Source organism: Geotrypetes seraphini, chromosome 2, assembly GCF_902459505.1.
Source record: "Geotrypetes seraphini chromosome 2, aGeoSer1.1, whole genome shotgun sequence".
NCBI classification, from domain to species: Eukaryota; Metazoa; Chordata; class Amphibia; order Gymnophiona; family Dermophiidae; genus Geotrypetes; species Geotrypetes seraphini.
In genome coordinates, this window is record NC_047085.1 from 438,674,979 (window position 1) to 438,698,855 (window position 23,877).

Consider the following 23,877-nt stretch of genomic DNA (forward strand, 5'->3'; position numbering starts at 1 on the left):
TGCCTACGGTCCTGTAATCCACAGAATTCCAGAAGCCTGACAATTCTCTGTTTTAAGAGTGTTTCCATTAATTTGCTTACCACAGAAGTCAGATTTACCGGCCTGTAATTCTCTTCTTCTTTCTTACTTCCACTTTTGTGGAAAGGGACCATATCCGCCCTTCTCCAGTCCTCCGGTACCACTCCTGACTCTAGACTCGTTGAAAAGGTCAGTCAGCAGAGCTACTAGACCTTCCCTAAGTTCTTTCAGCACCCTAGGATGTACACCATCCGGCCCCATCACTTTGTCTACCTTTATTTTAGCTAGCTCCTAATGAACACAACCCTCTGAAAATTTGATCAGGGTCTATTACTCCTCCATCCCTATTCATGTTTGTCTTCTGCGATTCCGCTCCTGGCGCTTCAGCCGTGAACACAGAACAGAAATATTTGTTAAGCAATTCGGCCTTTTCTTTATCAGTTTCTACATATTCCTCTCCTTCACTTTTGAGTCTCACAATGCCACTTTTGCACTTCTTCCTATCACTAATATATCTAAAAAATGTCTTGTCGCCCCTGTTTTACCATGTCGGCTATTTTTTCTTCCATTTGCATCTTTGCTTTCCTGACTGCATGAACAGCTTCTCTTAACTTTTCCAGATATTTTTGCCTGTCTCGAATAGATTTCCAGATATTTTTGCTCGTCTCAAATAGATTTTTGGCTGGGTGACGAAGGGTTGCTGGCACGTATGAAAGCCTGACATACAGAAAGTAGCACACTTTCTTATCATTCCCCAGTGCTTCTTATTCTGGAGGGGTGAAGTGCGCCCCAGGCCTCCTTGGAAATTCAATGATGGCTTGCTGTTGGAAGTGGCTAATGTGGAATGTATTTATAAAGCCATTCTTGAATATTTAGAGTTTAATGATGTGGATGAGATCTCTCCGTTTGCTGTGGGAGGCTCTTAAAGCAGTTGTGAGGGGGGAAAATCATTGGACTAGCGATTAAGGAGAAGCGACTAAAATCTAAGGAGGGGCATTCATTCCAGGAGGCTATTCTAGCGTTAGAGGCAAAAGAGAGACTAGCTGAATTGGCGGATGAGGATCGGAACAAGTTACACACCCTTCGGATGCAGCTTAAAGCCTTAAAGTGATGGCCCTGCAGAAAATTGAGCAGCAGTATTTTGAATTTGGCAATAAGAAAAGTCGTCTGTTGGCGCATAAGCTTAGAAAGCAAGCCCTCTGAAATTTTATTCCATCTATTCGAGCGGAAGGGGGAAGGATGGTGACTTCATCCTGGGATATAGGGCAGGAATTCTGTGTCTATTTTCAAAGGTTAAATAGCAGTGTGGAGCCCCTGGACGACAGTGAGCTTGAGGATTATCTGGCACAGATGGATTTGCCTGCCCTCGTGGATGGAGAGGCAACTCAGCTCTCTATATCAATAACGTTGAGGAGGTGAAGGCGAATGCCGCTCTTACAGCCAGCACCTCTCCTGGGTTGGACAATTTTACTAATATCTTTTATAAGCGTTTTCAGGGAGTTTTGGCTCCTATTTTGGATAGGGTTTTTAATGAGCTGGGGGGATGAGTCCATTTGCCACAGTCATGGCAGCTAGCAGTGGTAACTTTGTTGCTTAAGCCTGACAAGAATAGCCAGGACTGTGGATCATATAGGCCGGTATCGTTCCTGAATACCGATTATAAGATTTTCACGAAGATCCTAGCCCAGAGACTTCAGCGGGTGTTATCATTTTGATCAAGCGGAATTTATTTGTCTGTGCCAAGAGTTTGATAATATTAAAATGGCTTTGCATCTGATTTGGCACGTACAAAAGCAGAAGATCCTGACCCTGGTCCTCTCCTTGGATGCTGAAAAGGCCTTTGACTGGGTGTGATGGGATTTTTTGTCTGCAATTTTGGTGAAAATGGGATTTGATGAAAAATTTTGCCATTGGATTAATCACTAATAATAAAACCCTAAGCGCACATACACACTCCTACCTGCGTGATCCGTAGCTCCGTGGCCCCTCATGCGCGGTAGGAGTCCAGGGCGAAGACTTTGCTGAACTGCTCCAGTTACACGATTCAGTCTATGAGCATGCATCCATGTAGTTTCACACCCTGAAACAAGTGCTCAAGAGCCAGATTCTCAGTCACTTTGGTCCCATGCCTGCAAAGGTACCTGATCCACAGATGAACCCCAATGGCCCTGCGTGGTGCTGGTGGGTGCTAGCCATCCTCCCCTTAGAAAACAGAGCTCAATTGCCTTTTCTCGCCATGATGTCGCTGAAAGAGCGCATTAGCAGCATCCGTCGTATCATGACCTTCATGTACCGCTGTCGATTGCGATGATGGAAAACGGCATGCTCCTGTGAACTGTTGGGAGGGTCTCTCCTGTCTTGCTTTTGTATTTTCTTATGGATCAGCAAGTGACAGGCAGGGTCACTTTCCAACCAAACCTTGCATGGGTTAGAGGATGTTTCTGCAGCCCTCTAGCTGGACCGAGAACTGTTCTGCATATCCTTATTTAGCTCCTAAACCGGCAGGGTGACAGAAAGGCTATCCTTTGCCATAAATCATTGCAATGTACAATCAGAAATGGAATTTGTATGGGACACTTGAACACTAATGAAGCTGCGGTATTGAGTGAACTACCATGTTTTTTTCCTTTCCTTTACATCAGGTTTCATACAACACCCTAAATTCGCGGCTCCGCTTCCAACGCAGGCGGAGATCGTGAGAGGAGCCGCTGCGTCAGCTTTAAACTCAAAAATAACTTTGGCAAGGAACTGTAAGGGAGCCAGCCATAAACAAACAGAAATGTTGCAGGAAAGGGAAGGGAATGCTGCTGCAGCTGCACAGGGAAGTGGAGAGGGAGGGAAATACCGCTATTGCTGCTGCACAGGGAAGTGGGGTGGGGGGAGAGAATACTGCTGCTGCACAGGGAAGTGGGGTAGGGAGAGGGAATGCTGCTGTTGCATAGGGAAGTGGAGGGGGAGGGAAATACCGCTGCTGCAGAAGCACAGGGAAGTGGGATGGGGGAGGGACATGCTGCTGCACAGGGAAATGGAGGGGGAGGGAATTCTGCTGCTTCACAGGGAAGTGGGGTGGGAGGGAAATTCTGCTGCTGCACAGGGGCAGGGAGAGAGACAGACAGACAGACAGAAAGAAAGACGGGCAGACAGCGGGAAGGAGAGAGAGAAAGAAAGATAGACAGCGGGAGGGAGACAGAAAGAAAGAAAGACAGACAGATATATTCTAGCACCCGTTAATGTAACGGGCTTAAACACTAGTGTTTTATATACTGGGCCACTGTCTTGGTTTAACATCAATGGGTTTCTGTAGGAGTTTGTGGAGTTAGGTAGGGGAACCAGGCAGGGGTGTCCTTTGTCTCCGCTTTTGTTTGCCATAGCTAGGAACCCTTGGCCTATCGGATTCGACAAACTTAGGATATTAGGGGAGTAGGATAGACTTCACAAAATACTGCTGGGTATGGCGGTATATAAGAATAAAATTATTATTATTATTATTATTATTACTTTTTGCTGATGATGTTCTTTTGTTTCTCCGGGAACCAAACATCTCTTTACCAGCTTTGATTTCAACTTTGGAGGCATACGAGGCGGTCTCTGGCTTTCGGGTGAATAAGGAAAAATCTGAAATACTAAATCTTTCCCTTCCGTGGGCTCAGATGCAGCATCTTTGTCTATGCTTTCCCTTCCATTAGGCATGTGTGTCTGTTAAGTATTTGGGGTTTCAACTAACTGACCATTCTTCCTCATTGTTTAAAGCTAATTTCCCATCTCTTCAACACCGTTTGTTTCAGGAATTGGATAGGTGGGAAGGAATGACGATTGGTTGGTCGGGTTGGATTGCCGCTGTTAAAATGATGGTTTTGCCTAAGTTATTATATTTCTTGATGGTGCTGCCTATTACAATTCTGGCTGTGTTTATTCGTACTCTAAATAGAAAGGTGTTTGCCTATATTTGGATTCACAATCCAAAAAGATGTAGTTTAAATATTTTTTTTCTTAGAAGCGATATTTTCACAATATTCGCAAAAACACCTCTAGAAAATTCTCGATTCAACAGCTAACTAAAATAGCTAGCTTATTATCGTTATATAATTTTCTGAGCCTCAGCCCCACCACTCCACCGCATCAATAAACTTTCATAGCGGCGAGCTTTAGGTGGTAAAATTGTCACTGGCTCAGAGTAAAATTTGATTTAAATCTTCCTATTAATTCATATATTGAACTCATGTATTTTATTCTAGTCACCATTAGTTCATTTTAAAGTATTTAATTTTCTTTTAATGTGCTCAGTGCTCAATAATTTATCTGCCATAATAAATAGATATGATTTGAAAAATGTATGTCCAATATCATTTAAATCATGGACTTATGTTAATGAAATTCTTCTTTCAATGTTACTCCATCTTAGTTTTAAGCGCAGTTTGGGATCTGAATGGGCTATACCTCATAAAAATTATGTAGTTAGATCTAGGGCACATTCGGATTGTAAAAGCAAACAAGTGATTTATGCCATTCTATGTCCTTGTGATTTAGTATATATATATAGGAAGAATGAGTAGGTCTATAAAACTTAGACTCAATGAACACAAATCTCGTATTCTGACAGGTAATCAACAAGTTCCAATGGTAAATCATTGGATTAAGAAGGGTCATTCGATTGAAGGTTTGAGATGGCGGGTCATCGATCAGTTAACTGAAGGGAGAGGGGATGGAAATGTAGAAAAGTGTCTTAACTTTAAAGAACAAAGATGGATCTATTGTTTAGCCACGGTAGAACCAAATGGGCTGAATGCTGAGATGGAAAGGGGTTCTCTGAATGGTTAGGCTTCTTCTAATGGAGGGACAGGGTGTGTAGTTGAGCCGTTTGAAATTTGCATAAAATGGTTAGTGGGAGGATGCCGCAGCCATCTTTGCTTTGAAAATCTTTTGGTGGGGTGGCTGACGCCGGCACTGACGGTAAGAAGGGATAGAGATAAGATCATTTTAGAATTTGATGGATGCTTAGGGTTAGTTTTAGAAAGATGTTGATAGTTTTATAATCACTGATTGAGAATTTATATTTTGTAGGGAGGACCCTTGAAAAAGCAGGACACGAAACATGTTGGGTCCAACCCACCCAAACTGTGCTTAAAACTAAGCTGGAGTAACATTGAAAGAAGAACTTCATTAAGATAAGTCCATGATTTAAATGATATTGGACATACATTTTTCAAATCGTATCTATTTATTATGAAAGATAAATTATTGATCACTGAGCACTTTAAAAGAAAATTAAATACTTTAAGATGAACTGATGGTGAATAGAATAAAATACATGAGATTAATATATGAATTAATAGGAAGATTTAAATCAAATTTTACTCTGAGCCAGTGACGATTTTACCACGTAAAGCTCGCCACTATGAAAGTTTATTGATGTGGTGGAGTGGTGAGGCTGAGGCTCAGAAAATTATATAATGATAATAAGCTAGCTATTTTAGTTGGCTGTTGAATCAGGAATTTTCTAGAGGTGTTTTTGTGAATACTGCCTATATTTGGAGAATAAGCCGCCCAGGGTGCGGAGAGCACTGTTGTTTCAGGCAAAACGGAATGGAGGAATGGGAGTGCCTAATTTTTTCTTGTACCAGCAAGCGGCCTTGATGCAAGAAGTAGCGGAGTGGATTGAATACGGGGATTGACCTTGGGTGCGTTTAGAACAGGCTTTCTTGCCAAATATTTCATTGTGAAGGCTACCATGGGCTCCTTTACCGGTTTTACGCCCTCATCTTGCGCTGTGCAATCCTTTTTTGTGAACAATATTTACCACTTGGTACAAGATAAGGATGCAAGCGTTCCCAGAACGTAAATACTTTGGCCAGACTCCCCTTAGTTTATTGTCTGATTGTTACCCCGGGGGGAGAGGACCCTATCCGGTACAAATGGGTAGGGGCAGGGCAACGGACGGTAGGTCAAGTCTGGCAGAATGGGGACATGGTTCCCTTTGATTCCCTGCAAGAAGAATTTGACTTATTGCACTCTGAGTACAATTGAGTGCTTATTGAAGACACCTAGCGACACCTAACTAAAACCCATGTGTGCAATAAGCCAAATTCTTCTTGCAGGGAATCAAAGGGTACCATGTCCCCATTCTGCCAGACTTTATCTTCCGTCCGTTGCCCTGCCCCTACCCATTTGTACCGGATATAGTCCTCTCCCCCCCGGGTAACAATCATACAATAAACTAAGGGGAGTCTGACCAAAGTATTTATGTCCTGGGAACGTTTGCTTCCTTATCTTGTACCAAGTAGTAAATATTGTTCGCAAGAAAGAATTGCACAGCGCAAGATGAGCGTAAAACTTGTAAAGGAGCCCATGGTAGCCATGGTTACCTTACGTGCAATTAAGGCTTTTCTTCTGTAAAAATGCTTATTGGGATTTGGTTTTGGAAGAAACTAGGTTGGAAATAGCTTTATGGAAGGGGTGGGGAAGGGGGGATTTCTAGATTGTATGGGGCCCTAGTATTTTGGGAAGATCCGATAGATATCTATAAAGCTCACTAGGAGCAGGATTTGGGGAGGGATTTGGGCTCTTCTGAATGGGGGGCACTGTATAGGGGATTATTTTTCTTCCCCTCTTCTCTTGTTCAAAATGGGTATAAAATATATTACTGCTGGTATTTGATCCCTCAGCGGTTGTCCCTTATCTATCCTCAATACGATATGGTGTGTTGGCGAGCGTGTGGGCAAGAGGGCTCTTTTCTATATATCTGGTGGTCTTGTCCAAGGGTTAAGGAATATTGGAATATGGTGGGGCAATTAATTGTTAGTATCATGGAGAAGTACTACCCGGTCTTATCAGAAAGTTGTTTGCTTAATGCCCCTATACCAGGGTATTCCAGGCAGGAATATAACCTGACGTTATTTATAGCTACGTTAGATAGGCTAACCCAAGTCTGTTTTTGGTGTGCAAGTCACTTACCAGATTGGGCCTATTTACTTTGTTGTTTAGACTATATACATTTGATGTGTAAATTGACTATAATGCGTTGTAGTCGTATGGTTTTGGGACCCTTATGTGACATGGAGGGAAACTTCACACCACTCTGGGTATAGGAGGTAAGAGGTTTTGTGGACTGGGGTTAGAGGGAAGGGAGGTATGCTGGGAGGGGATGGTTCTTGACTTGGGAGGTAGATGGGGAGGAGGGGCTTAGTTGGGTACAATAGCAACTCCCTTTATCGAAGTAGGGTGATTGTAATTTTATGGAACCAGATTTCATTTTGTAGTTTGGTTTCATGTTGCAGTAGCAGCTTTTGGATTGTGTATGCATATCTGATCTTATTTGGTGATGGTTTTCAAAATTTGTTCTATTGTCATTTCCCTGTACCTTATTGCCTTGGTTTATTGTTGTCAGTTTTGATTTGCCACAATATGCCATATTATTTGGTTTGAGATTCTAGGAGTAGGTGGGAACTGTGGGTTCATGAGGAGGGTTTGGGTGTCTGGCTGGGAGGATTAGAGACATTTGATGCAGTATTTGGTATTTCTGTTTTGCTGTATTTTGGGGGGTTGGGGGAGGAGAGGAATATAGGGGGAGATATTTGCTAACATAGCATATCAGTGTTAAGCTTCAGGATTATTTTATTGACTTGTTTTCTTTAGGCATTGTGCTATGTATTGGATGGGGTATTTGTGGCCCCTGGCTTTGCTGTTGTTTTTGTCTATTTTTCAAAATTCCATAAAAATTTATTTGAAAAAAAAAGATTTAGGAGTAGAGCAGACCAAGAGCAATTAAATTCCCTGCCCCCAAATATAAAGCATCAACTTATGCTTATGCAGGAGAAGAAAATTAACAGTACTGATGGAGGATAGAGGGGAGAGATAAAATTAGGGAAAAATGAAAAAATGTTGGGGAATAGAGTGGGGTATAGATGGGCTGAAGGAAAATGGGGAATGGGACTTGTATACCATCTTTTTGTGGTTACACGGTTTACATACATAGGTACTGGTTGGAGAAAAGTGCTATAATTTGCTTGAAGGAAGGGAAAGAGAGAAAGAGATTAAGGGGAGAAAGAGAGATTGATGCTGACACACTGGAGGGAAAGGAGAGAGTGGTTGGACCCTAGCTTTTGATTTGTCAACATTCCCTGCCCCTGCTCTTGACATTCACTACCACATGAATTTTGTTTTTCCTTTTTTTTCTTTGCTGGGTGAGTTATGAGATGTGCACCCCCAATCATTTTCAAAAGTTAGCTCCTATGCCTATATTGTTAATTTTATAAGAGGCATCTTGGAGAACATTGTATAAATGGCGCCTAGGTCAGGCACCCTTATTTAAGACACCTAGCGACACCTAACTAAAACCCATGTGAAAATTGTTTTTAATTAGTTTAACTGGTGTGGTAATTGACCACACCATTAAAAAACGATTAAAAAAACAATTAATTTTAAATTTCATGCAGAATACTGCACGGCACCTAGTGACACCTACCTGAAAATTAGAATCAGTTAGGGGCAGAGAATAGGCATGATTGTACTTAGACATCATTAGATGTCTGTTTTAGGCATTGGTAGATTAGGCCAGGAAAACCCTGGCCTAATGTAACAGTGCCTACTACAGTACTAGGACGCCTAGCAATGCCTAAGCCCGCTTAGGCAGTTAGGCATGATTCTATAAATGGCACCATCCAGTTGATTGATAACCATTCTGGCCAGCACCTTCAAGTTAGGTATGGTTACGTACCATTTATAGAATCAGGCCCTTTATGCACAAAAAGGGTTTATAAAATTACCTCCTTATCATGCACTGCAGATAATACAATTCAGTTAGCTCCATTTACTGAAGAGGTGTTAACTGTTCAGTGTTATCTACCATGTTAATGCAGTAAGGTGAAATTCCCATCCATTTCTTGCTTCGTTCCATGTAAGGAAATTAATATGGAAAATAACATGTTCTTTCCGGTCACTGTGCTGATAGAATAGGCTTGTGCTTTTAGGCCCGGATTCTCAAAAAGCTGCCAAAGGTTAGTCACTGGCAGACCTAGATCATGCCTATTGGCAACTAACTTAAAGGTTTTAATTGGTTCTAAATGGCGTGATAATTGGTTGCGCCATTAAAAACCAATTAAAACCTAATCAAAACAAAAGCTTAGGTGACACTAGGCAGCCTCCCAGACCAGTGCTTAGCATCACCTAGTGATGTCAAAGCCCAGAAATGGGCATGTTTAGGAGCAGCACCGAGCTTCGGTGTCACTAGGCGACTCCAGCAGCCGAAAATGTAGGTCTGTAAAACCGTGGCCTACATTTACAGTGCCTAGGGTCCTTAGGAGCTACAATTCTAAAGCGGCATCTGTTGTTGATTGACACGCATCAGGTGCTGCCTACAGAATTCAGGCATTAATGCATATTAATTTCCACTTATGCAGGAAAATTCTATAAAGAGGCACCTATTTGGAGCTATTCTATTAAGAAAAATAGGCACCTACTTTTTTCTATGGAAAACTAGTGTAACAGTTCAAATATATGCTTATATTTTAGGTATATTCTAAAGTGTTTTCTATCTAACTGACCAATGTATGAAAACTTTTCTTTAGGGCTTCAGACATGCCAATCGTTGTTCGCTAATACTTTCGCGATACAACCAAAACTTTGATATTTGACTATGGCTGTGGCTTCTTCATTCGCCCATTTATTCTATAAATAATTTTTATATTTATTTATTTTAAATATTTTTTTAAACTTTTTTCTTCTTTTAAATATATAAAGTGCTTCTCATAAATACTTATAAAAAAGTTAACTTAGCTTTTTAGAAATTCTCCTTAATAGGATCGGGTCGGGGCTTGTCACATCGACATGTTTCGCCTGAACGGCTTTTTCAAGATATCAACCCCTATAAAAGTGAAAGAAGATATTACCACACATACCCATACTTGATTATTAATATCCCTCAAGGGAATCATACATTGGGAGTCCCTGGGACATGAGAGTACGGACATAAAATGGCGCATTATATCTCATATAAAAGAAGGGTGGGAGGGTGGAAACTATAAGCGCAGGCTAAATTGGTTAGAACAGAAATGGATTTTCAAATTAAATACGGTGATGCCGGGGGGTTTAAACTTAGAAATTGAGTGGACTTCGTTAATCTAATGGGACGTCCCTGATTCGCTAGTTGAGAGATGAGGTCACCAAATGGGGGTGGTACTTAAATGGAGAAAAAAGACGCCGCGGCCATCTTTGACAGATCAAAAAAGTAGCAGATATCGGGATGGCCTGGTAATAAAATTAAGGGTGAGCATATAGTTAGTATGTCTTTACTGTATGATTCCCTTGAGGGATATTAATCATCAAGTATGGGTATGTGTGGTAATATCTTCTTTCACTTTTATAGGGGTTGATATCTTGAAAAAGCCGTTCAGGCGAAACATGTCGATGTGACAAGCCCCGACCCGATCCTATTAAGGAGAATTTCTAAAAAGCTAAGTTAACTTTTTTATAAGTATTTATGAGAAGCACTTTATATATTTAAAAGAAGAAAAAAGTTTAAAAAAATATTTAAAATAAATAAATATAAAAATTATTTATAGAATAAATGGGCGAATGAAGAAGCCACAACCATAGCCAAATATCAAAGTTTTGGTTGTATCGCGAAAGTATTAGCGAACAACGATTGGCATGTCTGAAGCCCTAAAGAAAAGTTTTCATACATTGGTCAGTTAGATAGAAAACACTTTGGAATCAGACTAATGTGAAGGAGGTGACTCAATGTTTACTTATATTTTAGGTATAAGCACTTACACAGCTATAGAGCTAATATAAATGCTAGCATATAGATAGATAGAAAAATTAGGTTCTTTCCTTGGTAATTCTCCTTCTACTAGACAGAGACTTTATTCATGAACCTGTGGGTAGTCAATCCTGTCTCGTGAAAATTCTTGTAGGGAGCTTCATTAGCATTCTTTTGCTCCACCTCCCATCCCTCTGGGCTGTCGTCCAATTCCTCAGTTCATACCAAAGCAGATGGGTCAACCCTGAAGAGGAAATTGAATAGGGAGAGGTACAGGGACACTTCCCGAGAAACATGTTTGTTCTGCTCATATCATTAAACATATAACAGATAAACAAAACTTAACCATTTGCAATACATAACAAAGTGGAAACAACAAGGCACCAGCCTGAGTACAACTTACACCTATTTATTAAATCTTTTGCTGTGTTAAAAGATTTTTTATTATATACTCTTCTTAAAATCTCTCATCTTTAGAGAAATACCTTATTTTCTGGCATTTATTTATTCAGGAATCACACTGGCAACAAAAGAACACTTTTTTATTATTTATTTTTATAATTTTCAAAATATACACCAAGTATTAAACACTTGTACAGAAAGATAAATTAAGACAATAGACATGAATGAAAATCAAAATAATACTTTTAACAGGAAAATACATTTTTTGTTTAATCTATCTCAAGTCCTCAATAAAACTAAGGAATCCAAGATTAAATCAGAGTGATTTTTTAAAAGGACAAAAAGCAAAAATAACCCTAGCAAGCAATCTGTAGTTTACTGATGAATGGAAGTCCTACTCATTCAATTGTGTTGTTGGGGATACAAAACTGGGCAACTGGGATGGTTCCAAGAAAACATACTTTAAAGACAGATATCTAATCACACACTTAAAGGAGAATCTTAAGTGGAAAACATCTCCAATCTCAGTTACCACTGGTCTCAAAATCGGAAACTGTCATCTCCTTTGTGTCTCCTTAGAGCCATCTGGAAACATTTGGATTTTATGTCCCAGGAACTCCTTGGATCTATTCTGGAAAAACATTCTCAAAATCCATACTTTATCTGGTAGTAAAGCTACAGTCAACAAAAGTGTAGCTGGAGAAGAAAGAGAAGCATCAGAAGCTTCCAATAAAATTTGAAACGTCTAGTGGGGGTCTCTTGTTGATTTTCACTTTCAAGTTGTTGTTGATCTTTTTTTTTTAGGAAGATAATAAATCCGAACAAATGGGGATGTAGATTGTTCCGGTACATTAGAAATGCTAAAGAAGTACTTCATAGAGATCTTAAACATACTGGAACAATCTGTACCCCCATTTGTTCGGGTTTATTATCTTCCTAAGAACACCTATCTTAAAAATTGCAGGCAGTCAAAACCTGACAGGACCCGTTTTGGCAGCTCTAATGGCTTTTTCAAGGATTCACAAATAGTACTGCATATCTTAATAGCTGCAGTGCTCTTTCTTAGGCCTGCAACTTTTAAGATTTTCTCTTTTGCTACTAATGTAATTTCTGATAAATGCCAGAAAATAAGGTATTTCTCTAAAGATGAGAGATTTTAAGAAGAGTATATAATTTTAAAAAAACTTTTTAACACAGCAAAAGATTTAATAGATAAGTGAGAGGAGGTTTTGAGGATCAATGAATGAAACGTGGAACCTTGTCAGTCTTGGCTAAGGTTTATTTAACAACCACCAAGTGGGTTTCTGATATCCTTGACTTCCTTTGATTCACATTCTGTACAATGCATGGTGGGATTTTTTTGTATTGTTGGGATGTATCAAAGCAGTCCCCCGAGTTTAGGGTGGGACAGATGAGCCTACTGTCAGAACTGAAGATCCAAATGCAGAGTCCTGTTTGGCCACCATGTCGACTCCATAAAACTTTGTGAACATATGGAGAGAAGACCAAGTGGCCGCTCTACAGATTTCTTCCAGGGACACCACCAAAGATTTCGCCCAAGCAGAAGCTATGCTTTTAGTGGAGTGTGCCTTCATGGATATAGGCAGAGGTTTTCCACTTCCGATATAGGCTGAAGAAATGGCCATATGGATCCATCTGGAAATGGTTGCTTTTGAGGCTGGTTGGTCTTTATGGGCAGCCACACCAATACAAACAGATGGTCTGACAATCGAAATTCATTTGTAACCTCTAGATACCACAGTAAAGGTCTGTGCACATTCAACAATTTCAACACCGGATTACTCTTTCTTGATCCCAAGGGCATGAGGGCAGGCAAGCATATTTCTTGATTGATGTGGAAACAGGAAACCACTCTCGGTAAGAAAGATGGGATTGTGCCTAAGATCATACCTGAATCCAAAATTCTGAGGAAAGGATCTCTGCCTGACTGTAGGAATGCCACAAAGGAAACACACACACACACAGTCTTAGAAACAGGAGGAGGTGCTAGTAAGGGCTAGCTCCGAGTCCCTATTTATTATGCTTCTAAGATAATGACATCATAGTAACTCCCTCGTTTACATATCTCATGATTGGTACATGGTTTTACATTGGTGGATACAAAGATAGGTACATGCTTTTACCTCGTGATTACCTCGTGATCATCCTCCAACTCAGCACTTAGACAAGGGCCTGATTAACATGTAGACAGGGCCTGAGTCTTTGCACATATGCAATGCCTGTCAGCTGATGTCCTTACCAAATAAGGACAGCTCAAATAAGATAAGCATGTGACAGTCCAAAGGTTATAATGCATGCTCCTTAGCCTTAAGCTGTAGGCAAAGTCTGTTTGTTGCCCATATAAGGGATGCTTATACAAGATAAGGAATAAGGGTAAATGTGTGTCAGGTTAATATGTGACAAAAGTCTTGTGACAAGATGCTAGCATGTTCCTATACTTAGAATGGCTGTATGGCAAGAAGGGAAAGGGAATGGGAATAATTCATAATTCTTCACAGGGGCTCATGATTCTTTCACAGGGGTGGTGAAATCAGTGTGCCGATTTCGCCCTGTTTCAGAATGGTAGAATGGCGTCCCTACACCTGACAAAGTTGATAGCTCCAACATTCGTTGAGTTGAGGTAATCACCACCAAAAACACAGTCTTGATGGTGAGATCCATCAGAAAAGCTTGCTCCAGAGATTCGGAGGGCACTCTAGCCAACGCCTAGAGGACCAGATTAAGACTCCATAATGAAAAAGGCTGTCACATCGGAGGACGGAGGCACAATGCACCCTTCAAAAACCTGATCACATATGGTTGTGCAGCTATGGTGCTCTTATTAATCCTTGGCACAAACAGGAGAGCCCCACAATTTGAACTTTCATGGAGTCGACTGCTAGGCCTTTTTCCAGACCTTCCTGCAGAAAATCAAGAACCATAGAGATTGTTGCCGAGCTCAGGTCCTCCCTCTTCTGAGCACACCAAGCCTGGAAGCACTTTCAGGCTTTCACATATACTACTATAGTTGCCTTCTTCCTACAACTTAGAAGGGTGGATAACACTCCATCTGAATAGCCTTTATGCACTAACGCTATGCACTCAAGAGCCATGCCATAAGACCAAAGTGTTTTGAATCTCGCAGGGCAATTGGGCCCTGAGTGAGCAGCCAGAGAGGACATGGAAGTCTGAGACATTGATTCCTTTATAGATGGACCAGGTCTGTATACCACAATCGCCTCGGCCAGTCTGGTACTACTTGAATCACAAGCCCCTGGTGCGCCATTATTCTGAGCAGAAGTCTGCCTATCATGGGCCACAGAAGGAAGGCATAAGACCTGCTTTTGGCCAGGATTGCACTAGGGCATCCAGGGCTTCACTTCTTGGCTCGTATCTTCGACAAGAATGAGGCTGCCTTCTTATTGGCTGCTGATGCCATATGATTGAATGTTGGGTGCTTCCACCAATTCACAATGCAGGTGAAGGCTTCCTGAGATAGTGACCACTCCCCAGGATCCAGTATCTTCCGGCTGAGGAAATCTGCTTGCACATCGTCCACTCCTATCATATGTACCACTGAGAATGCCAAAAGATTAAACTCCACCCATCAAAACAGCATCTGGGCATCCAAGCATAGAGCAGTACTCTTGGTGCTCCCCTGGCAATTGGCATAGGCTACTGTTGTGTTGTCTAAGAAAACTCATACTGCTTTGCTCTGAAGTGCACTCCCAAATGCCTGATGGCTCAAAGTTCCAAGCAGTTGATCAACTACTTCCTCTGGGAAAGGGACAAGCATCCCTAAACCAGAGCATCCCTAAACCTAAGCATCCCTCCCAGTGTGCCCCCCAGCCATATAAACTGGCTTCCATCATCAGTATAACCCATGCAGAGATGCGAAGGGGAATTCCTCTGGTGAGAGACTGGTGCTCCAACCACCAGGCTAGATTGTGACGAGCTTCCGCTGTCCAAGGCAGCTGCTGGTGGAGCGCATCCCTCTGTGGGCACCATTGAGAGAGGAGTGCATCCTGGAGCAGACGCAATTGTGCCCAGGTCCTGGGAACTACGTTCATGGTCATAGCATTGATCCCAGCACCTGCAAATAAAGCCATCTCATCAAAGTAGTCTCATTCAGAAACTCCCATATCTGATGCAGAAGCTTTTCTCTGCAGGCTTCCGGAAAGAACACTTTGTTTTCCCTTGTGTCAAACTGAACTCCCTGATACTCCAAGATCTGCGTCAGCTCCAGGTAGCTTTTCCGAAAGATGACCACCCAGCCCAGCTTCTGCTGTAGCTGAATCACTCTGTGAACCACAACTGCTTTTGGATTCAGACCGGGCTCTTATTAGCTAATCGTCCAGGTACAGAAATACTTGTATACCCGCAATGCACAGGTGTCCTGCAACAACCACCATTACTTTGGTAAAGGGCTGTAGCAGCCCAAAGTGCAAGGCCATGAACTGGAAGTGTTGTTCCAGCACATGGGATCACAAAAACTTCCTATGCCTTGGAAAAATGGGGAAATGCAGATAGGCCTCTGTCAAATCCAAGAAGGCAAGAAATTCTCCCAGCACCACTGACACAATCACCGATCACATCATTTCCATTTGGAAACAGAGTATCTTGAGGTCCACATTCACTGCTTTGAGGTCTAGAATCAACCTTCAGCCATCTGAGCCTTTCTTGGGCACTATGAAGAATACCGAGAATCTACCGAAGCACAAGTTTTTCTCAGGTATGAGCTCTATGGCTTTCAGATCCAGCAATCTTAACTGTTGCTCAGACTTTGGCTGCTTTTTCCAGCATCCCAGCCAGAGTCTAGGGAGGGGAAGAAAGAACTCAAGCTTGTAACCCTCCTGTATAATGTCCAGCACCCAGAGATCTGTAGTGATCTCCGCCCACACTCCCCAATAGGCTGACAACCTTCTTCCGATGCGAGGAAGCTCGGCTGATGGCTTGGTGTCATAACTGCTTCTTGGGAGTTGTGGCAGAGCAGGATCCTGAAGATTGGGGGGGGCCTGCTTCTCCTCCCCCCCCAAATCTATGTCTGGAGCTTTGAAAGAATCTCTGTTCCGAAGGCCTTCCCGAGAACTGGTGGCCTGAAAAATACCACAACCTGATCTCCTAGGGGCTTGAGGTCTGCTATCCAGTAAAAATTTCAGCTTGTAATCCTGTACACTATCCATAAGATCATTCAGTTCTTTACCAAAGAGCAAATGTCTCTTAAATGGTAATTTACTCAAGGTTGCCTTGGAGGAGGAATCCACCACCCACTATCTGATCCACAGTATCCTGTGGGCAGAAATGGAATAAGCATTTTGCTTAAGACTTTGAAATGGTCATACAGAGCATCAGCCACATAAGCCATTCCAGACTCCACTCCAGATATCAAAAACTGGAGATCCCGCCCAACAATTGTTTCCAGATTGTGGGAGCACTTGGAGTTGCAAGCCTGGGCTACAAAAGATACCTCATAGTTGCTTTTAAACCTGAGATTGCAGCCTCAAAGAGTTTCTCTTGAACAAAATCTAGCCTGCAATCCTGGGCATCTTTTAATACCATGCTGCTTTTACTGGGAAGGGAGGGAGACTTTGTAACCTGTGCCATCAGTGATTCCACTTTCAGAGGAACAAAGAGCTGGTTAAATTCAGCATCCATTGGATAGAGCTTTGCCATGGCTTTGGCCACCAATGATCCATGAGCATTTTAGTAAAGTCTTAATGAGAGTGAAAACAGATGGTCTGTGCCTTTGTGCTCATAAGCAAGCATAATGTAGCAGAGGACTATGGAGTCTCCTCTATCTTTAATTCCTGGAGGGATTCCGTGATCACCTCCAAAAGTGCTGAAGGCTTAAACAACCTGTGCACAGTCGGGTCCTCCCAGAGATCAGGGGCTTCCACCTGATCTGGATCTGGCCTTCATAGAGAAGAAGCAATATCTCCTGATAAAGAGGACCCTGACTGGGAGAGTAAAGGCACTGAAATAGAGCCCACTTCATCCCAATCTTCTTCAGACTGAACCTCCCCATCTTGCACATGGCACTGTTGCTAGGGAATTGCACTCTTGGGGGGGGAGGGGGGGTCCCCCGGCACCAGCAGGGCTGCGATCCTCGAGGGTTCCATGCAGCCCTTCTTAATCATGTAAGCTTCAAAATTCATACTGATGAATTCAGGGAGAAATCTGACCAGGACATCTAGGCAGATGCTCACGAGCTCCTTTCTGGGGTTTTGTGGCAGCACTTCACCGGGGACATATATGCGCTGTTCCCTGGCTCAAAGCTGGAATTTTTCCCTGGTATTCACACAAACTGGGTACTAACACCCCCCTCCCCAAGGGACCAAAGGAAACTAAGCCAGTGGCTCCCACTTTCCCTCATGCACTGTCTGGCATGTGGAGCATAGACGATCCTCAGATGGCCATCCATCACAAACTTGGAATCAATCTAAGGTATCCTGATCACACCCGTTTTTAAGCAAAACTGAGGTGAGGCGTTTTGAGGCAGATAAAGGCTTTTATTTTTAAATTGGGAAATCCAAGATGGCCACTGCGGCAGAAATTTTAACACCAAAAACGGCTCGGTGGAGCTACATTGGGGACCAAACACTAGTGATTTTGGTATCTTAGAGGTGGGGGAACCTAACTCTCACCCCAGAAACTAAAAAATTTGCTTTTAGAAATCCCCCACCCCAATTTTGTTTACCAGGTTGTTAACCTGTTACTCACTGTGCCATGTTGTGTGCTGGGAGCTGCAAGTGTAGAAGCTGCAAACAGCTTACAGGGAGAACGTGTGCCTCAACAAGCCTGGAATCCAGATTACTTGTGTCTTCAGACTCTGCCTCTCAAACCCAACAAAATGGCAGGAGACCTCAACCCCCACTGGACCTTGTGCACAGAAATGGGGGGAAGAAAACAGTCGGCCCTAATCCTGGAAAACCCACCACTGAGTCACTCAGCCTGCGCTCAAGCCCAATGCAGACGAACGTGGGGCAAGCCATGCTCCCAAGCGAACAGTCCCTGAGCCCCTAAACTATTAGTGCAGGCTGTCCATGTGGGTGCACTGCAAAGCAGTCTGCCCCTTGGAAGTAGACTTTCAACCTCAGTCTGTGCTCTTCCACACAGGGATCCTCTGTAGCACCGAAAAGCCTCGCAAACAGTTAGCATAAAAGACCAAATTTAATTGAAAATAAACACGAGCAGAAAAGACAGGCTCTTGCCATGGAGCAAAAGAATGTCAATGAAGCTCCCTACAAGTTTTCTCACAAGAAGGGATCGACTACCCACAGGTTCAGGAATAGTGTCTGCCCAACTAGAATGTGAAAATATGCAAAAAGATTAAATATTTTTTGATCTACTGTATACACAAACTAGCACCATGCTTATAATAATAATAATAATAATAATAATAACTTTATTCTTCTATACTGCCACAATCTTGCGACTTCTAGGTGGTTTACATTCAAGAGAGCTGGACATTCAGTGAGTTACAATATGCAGATAGTCAGAGGAAAATACAGAGTAACAGGAATTTTAAGAAAGCAAAAAGATAAAAATGTAGTTTGCTAAGAAATTTTCGAAGGACCTGTTTGGAAAAGGTCACGAATTACAAACATACAGTGAAAATTACAATATACAGTTTGTTAAGAATTTTCAGAGAGGATCTGTTAGGAAAAGGTCGCGAAATTACAAAAAAAACATACAGCGAAAATTACAATATTCAGTTTGTTAAGAATTTTCAGAGAGGACCTGTTAGGAAAAAGTCGCAAAATTACAAAAAAAAAATATAATGAAAATTACAATATACAGTTTGCTAGGAATTTTTAGAAGGGACATATTAGATGAAAGGTCCCGAATTACAAAATACAGTTTGATTAGAATTTCAGAGGGGGCCTATTGGGAAAAACGAATCAAGAAAAAAGTGTTTTGTTTAGTTGATATATCTATCGAATAAGGCAGTTTTTATGTGTTTTCTAAAAGCATTGTACGTCAGTCTAGCTTTATTAATGTAGTTGTCTAGCCAGTGTTGTTGTTTGTTTGCTTGGTACGCAAACGTTCTATCCAGGAAGGTTTTGTATTTACAATTGGTAATACTTGGGTATGCAAAAAGATAGCAGTTTCTGGTTTGTCTTATAGGGCTGTAGAATACAAAGTGAGATAGTAAGATATGTGAACTTGCACCTGCAAAGTACACACCACTGAATACTGCTGAAGTACTTATAAAATACAGTAAAACCTTGGATTGCAAGTAAATTGGTGTGCGAGTGTTTTGCAAGATGAGCAAAACGTTTTATTAAATTTTAACTTGATAAATGAGCAAGGTCTTGCAATACAAGTACATACAGTATACGCGTGTCACATCATCACAACTGAGCCGATGGTTCTTCTCTTTCTGACGCTGCGGGAGTGTAGTGACTGTTCTGTACAGTACTGTAACTGTACTCAACAATGGCCCCTATGAAGAATAAGGATGAAAAGGAAGGCGATAAGAAGGAGATGATTACAGTGGAAGTTAAGAAAGAAATCATCGAGAAGCATGAACGAGGTATGTCTCTCGCATCTCCCTCACACCAGCAACGATTCTTTTCAAAAGTAAAGTGCAGGTTAATTTGTTTTACTGTATATATTTTTACTTTATACAGTATAGTACAGTATTTTGTATTAAAGTATTTGGGTTGTGGAACAAATCGTCTGAGTTTCCATTATTTCTTATGGGGAAATTTGCTTTGATATACAAGTGTTTTCGATTACAAGCATGTTTCCAGAACAAATTACAGTATGCTTGCAAACCAAGGTTTTACTGTAGTGAATAGTTGGAAATTGTTAATTTGTTTATATATATGTTCACATAGAACACCAGAAATTATGTATGGGCATACCATCAAAATCTAGGTGACTCTTTATAGAATTACCCTCTGTTTGGTGCAATAAACAGGTACAGGCATCTTATAAGCTTATGAAGGCTCCTCATGTATAAATTTAAATGAGCGAACAAAAACAGATAAAAGTGCATTATTCTGATTACATTAAAAAAACAATGGCCAACAAATAATATCTCCACATAGTCACCCATTAAAACACTCCTAGAACTGTAAAAAATTGAGTATAACATGATTAAAATGATATGGCTACCAGAAAAAAAATGATACACATGTTACAGATCAAATGGAATACCTTTTTGTGATTAGCTTCAATGCTCTGTGCTGTCTCATTTATATGTCTCCAGAGATTTGAAACATGTTTTTCTATATTTTCCTCATACTCTCCTTTAATGATGTTTTTATACATCAAGAAATCTTTCCTGAGGGAGTTGAAAGCCTAAAGATTCATGAAATCCAAATGATAAATTATTTAACTTATTATTATATTCTTCACATTTACATATTTATTTATATTAATATGGAAAGATTAGGTTCTTACCTGGAAAATCTTCTTTCCAATATAAAAACACAAGCCTGGCACATAGGTTCCTTTCCCAAACCCGCAAGGGATGCAGAAGGCATCATCTACTTTTTTGGCTCTGCCTCCTTGTGCCACTGGGCAGTGCCCTATTTCCACAGTTTTCCCTTCTGCAAGCAAGTTGAAAAGGTGCCTTTTCATCTGTTTTATTTCTGACTTTCTTATCTTGGGGGTTTTATCCATTTTTTAGGCTTCCAGTGCTACACAGGTTCTCAGTAATCCTGAGACAGCTCTGACTGGGAGAAGTTACAGATTCTGTAATCAGAAGTCTGTAGCTGGATGGGCCACCTTTTATTTTTCCTATCTTTGTTATCTGGTGATTTTATTTTTCTACTCATTTTCCTAGTCTCTGGTTGAACTTCCTTCTGTCTGTGCTCTTAACTGTGTTTCCAGGGCCTTCTTATACATTTCCTGTTTTTCTCTTCTTCACTTTCTGCCCTACATCCACTTTTTGCATTAACTTTTAACATTCAATTTTCTTCCATTTTTCTGCTTCTTCCTCAAATTTATCTACTTCTCCATGTCTTCCCTACCCATCTATCCATGTACACTATCTCCTTCCTCTCTCTGCCTTTCCCCACCATCCATGTGTGCCACCTTCTCCCTCTTTTTCTCCCCTATTCTCCTCTATCCATAAACAGCATTTCTTCCATCTCTCTTCCCCACCCCTCCCATCCCTGTGCACCATGTCCTCCCTCTCTCCCTTTCCCTCCATCTCTGTGTACTATCTCATCCCTCTCTTTCCCTCTCCTATGGACTGACATCTGTCTTCCCCCCCTTATGGTCTGGGATATTTATCCTCTCCTTCCCACAGTCTAGCATATTTCACCCCTCCTTCCTTTCCCTCCTCCCATCTTTGTGGTCTGGCATCTCTCTGTCTTTCCCTTTCCCTTCCTTAGTCTGGAATCTCTCCCTCCTCCTTCCATTCCCTAGTCTGGCATCTCTCTCTTCTTCATACCCTCCTCCCCCATCCTCTGATCTGGCATCTCTCTCCTTCCCTCCCCCCTCCTGTGGTATGGCATCTCTATCTGCCCCTTCCTTTCCCTTTCTTCCCATGGAGGTCTAAGCATCATCCCTTCCCTTTCCTCCCCATCCCCATGGTCCAGCACCTCTCTTACCCTCCCCATGCTAATCACACACATCCCTCCCCCCTTAGGATCTAGTGCTTGCTCGCTGTTCTTCCCAGTAGCAATTGCTGTAACTTTTCAGGCTGATGGCAGTGTGTGTGATGTAAACATGCTGCCTTCAGCAACCCAGAAGCTTTCTCTCTGCTACTGCTTCCTGATAAGGAAGGTGACACTTATAGAAATGGTAAATAGAATTAGTCTGTCTGGCTTCTTTGTCCCATTCAAGTAGCATATCTTCATGATAAACAATCCAGTCTGTCTGGATACTAAGGGCTAGATTATGTAAAGGACGTCTAACTTTAGGCGTGGTTTAGATGTCCAGCTGATTGCAATTCTATAATGCATGGACGCGTCTAAATAGTTAGACATTCTTTACAGGATTACCTTTTAGGCGTCACATAGACAACTACACAATATTTATAACTTTATCGCATCTCATTATTATGACATCATTAGAATGGCGATTTTATGCTGTTTTTCATTAAAATTATATGCAGTGAAATGCTGGCACCACTATTAACGTATATTTTATTGATCTTTTAATCCTTCTTTTTTTATTTTGCTTCTGTTACAGGGAGCAGAGTGGGATTCCAACCAACAACTTCAGGGTGCTAAGGTTAACCATTGCACCATACACACTCAGATAGTAAATTGCATATCATTTCCAAAGCCAAGCTTATATCCTCTTGATTTACAAGTAGTAATTTCTCTAGGATAAATATCAAACACTTGTCCAATTCCTCTTTTGGCCTCAATGTTCCTCAAAGTACATGAAAAAAATTATATACTGTATATTATGTGCTTGGCTTAAGTAATGAATTATTAAACCTATTTTGAGCTTAATATCAACCTGGAGTCTTCTAAAACGCAAAATAAGTCCCGTTCACTTATAAACAGACGCCTAAGTGATGCCTAAGCCATGGCCACTTAACTCGCATCTACCTAGACCCCAGCTCATATTCAAAAGTTGACCTGGTTTTGCAACGCCTACATTTTAGGCGTTAGGTAGATGCGTTTGTGCGCTGAGCAGCATACAATTCTGTAAATGGACATCCAAATTGAAGCCACTCCCACATCACATCATATCTACACTATGCCCATGCCTATTTTTTTGGCGCAGCTTTTTCCAATGGATGTCACCGAAATTGTGGACGCCTATTTGTAGAATCACATCCAGCCTTTAGACATCTAAGTTCAAATTAATGCTTGTTAAAGTTCTTAATTGAGCTTATTATCCACTTTATTTGGACACCTAAATTTAGACATCCTTTACAGAATCTAGGCCTTAATGTATGTGGATTCTGTGCAAGAGCTTTTAAGGTCTGCACTGACATGCTCCAGATCAGATCTGTTTAATATAATTTCCCATAAGCCTTTGCTGACATTAGATTAGGTCAATAGAAAATGTTGACAGCTAGCAATGTAAGACTGACAAGTGTCCTCCTCCTCTGTTGGAGTCTGACACAGGAGAGTATGACAGATATGGGCCACAAATGAGATTGCCTCTGCCACTTTCAGCCTAATGCCAGCACTTCAAACTGTCTTTTGAGTGCCAAGTCCAATCTGCGGTCCTATGAATCCTTGACACCAACGAAAGTGTGTGTGTCTCCGCCATGGCGAAGCTGCTCCTAGGCATCTGAAAGTCTCTAAAACGGTAACAAAAAATATCAAAAATAAAAAAACCAAAGAACAGAACAAAGAAAGGATGAACTGAGGAAAACAGAGCAGTGTCAGAAAAGGAGGAGCTGAAAAATGTAGATGATGCCTTCTATACAAACTTGCGACTAGGGAAGTTCAACTCGCTGGTCATATGCCTTTTGCACTAGAAATTCTGTCTATGAATGGAAATATTTCACATGATTTATTAGCCTGAGGTATTCAGGTACCATATATTAGTAAATTCCATGGTAACTCTTCCATGTTTATTTGTTTATTTATTTATTTATTTAATTCGATTTCAATCCCTTCCTCCCAGTAGCTTAGAACGGGTTACAAGCAAACATTCACAGTGGAATACATTTGGACAGTACAAAGACTATACAGCAATTTAAGTATAGGTTAAGAATGGAGAAGTGAGTGCAGAAGGAAGGGGGAATTTAAGGGGGGATGGGGGTAGAATGCAGT

At 41.4% G+C, this 23,877-nt stretch overlaps 1 protein-coding gene across 1 annotated transcript in view; it reads right to left on the reverse strand.

The window, feature by feature from the left end:
• The window catches only part of C2H10orf67 (chromosome 2 C10orf67 homolog), a 215,422-nt gene that overhangs the window by 170,845 nt on the left and 20,700 nt on the right, over positions 1 to 23,877 (reverse strand). The window contains exon 3 of the mRNA XM_033932886.1: positions 20,342 to 20,485. Coding sequence (XP_033788777.1) covers positions 20,342 to 20,485 — 144 coding nt within the window. The remainder of the gene's footprint in view (positions 1 to 20,341; positions 20,486 to 23,877) is intronic.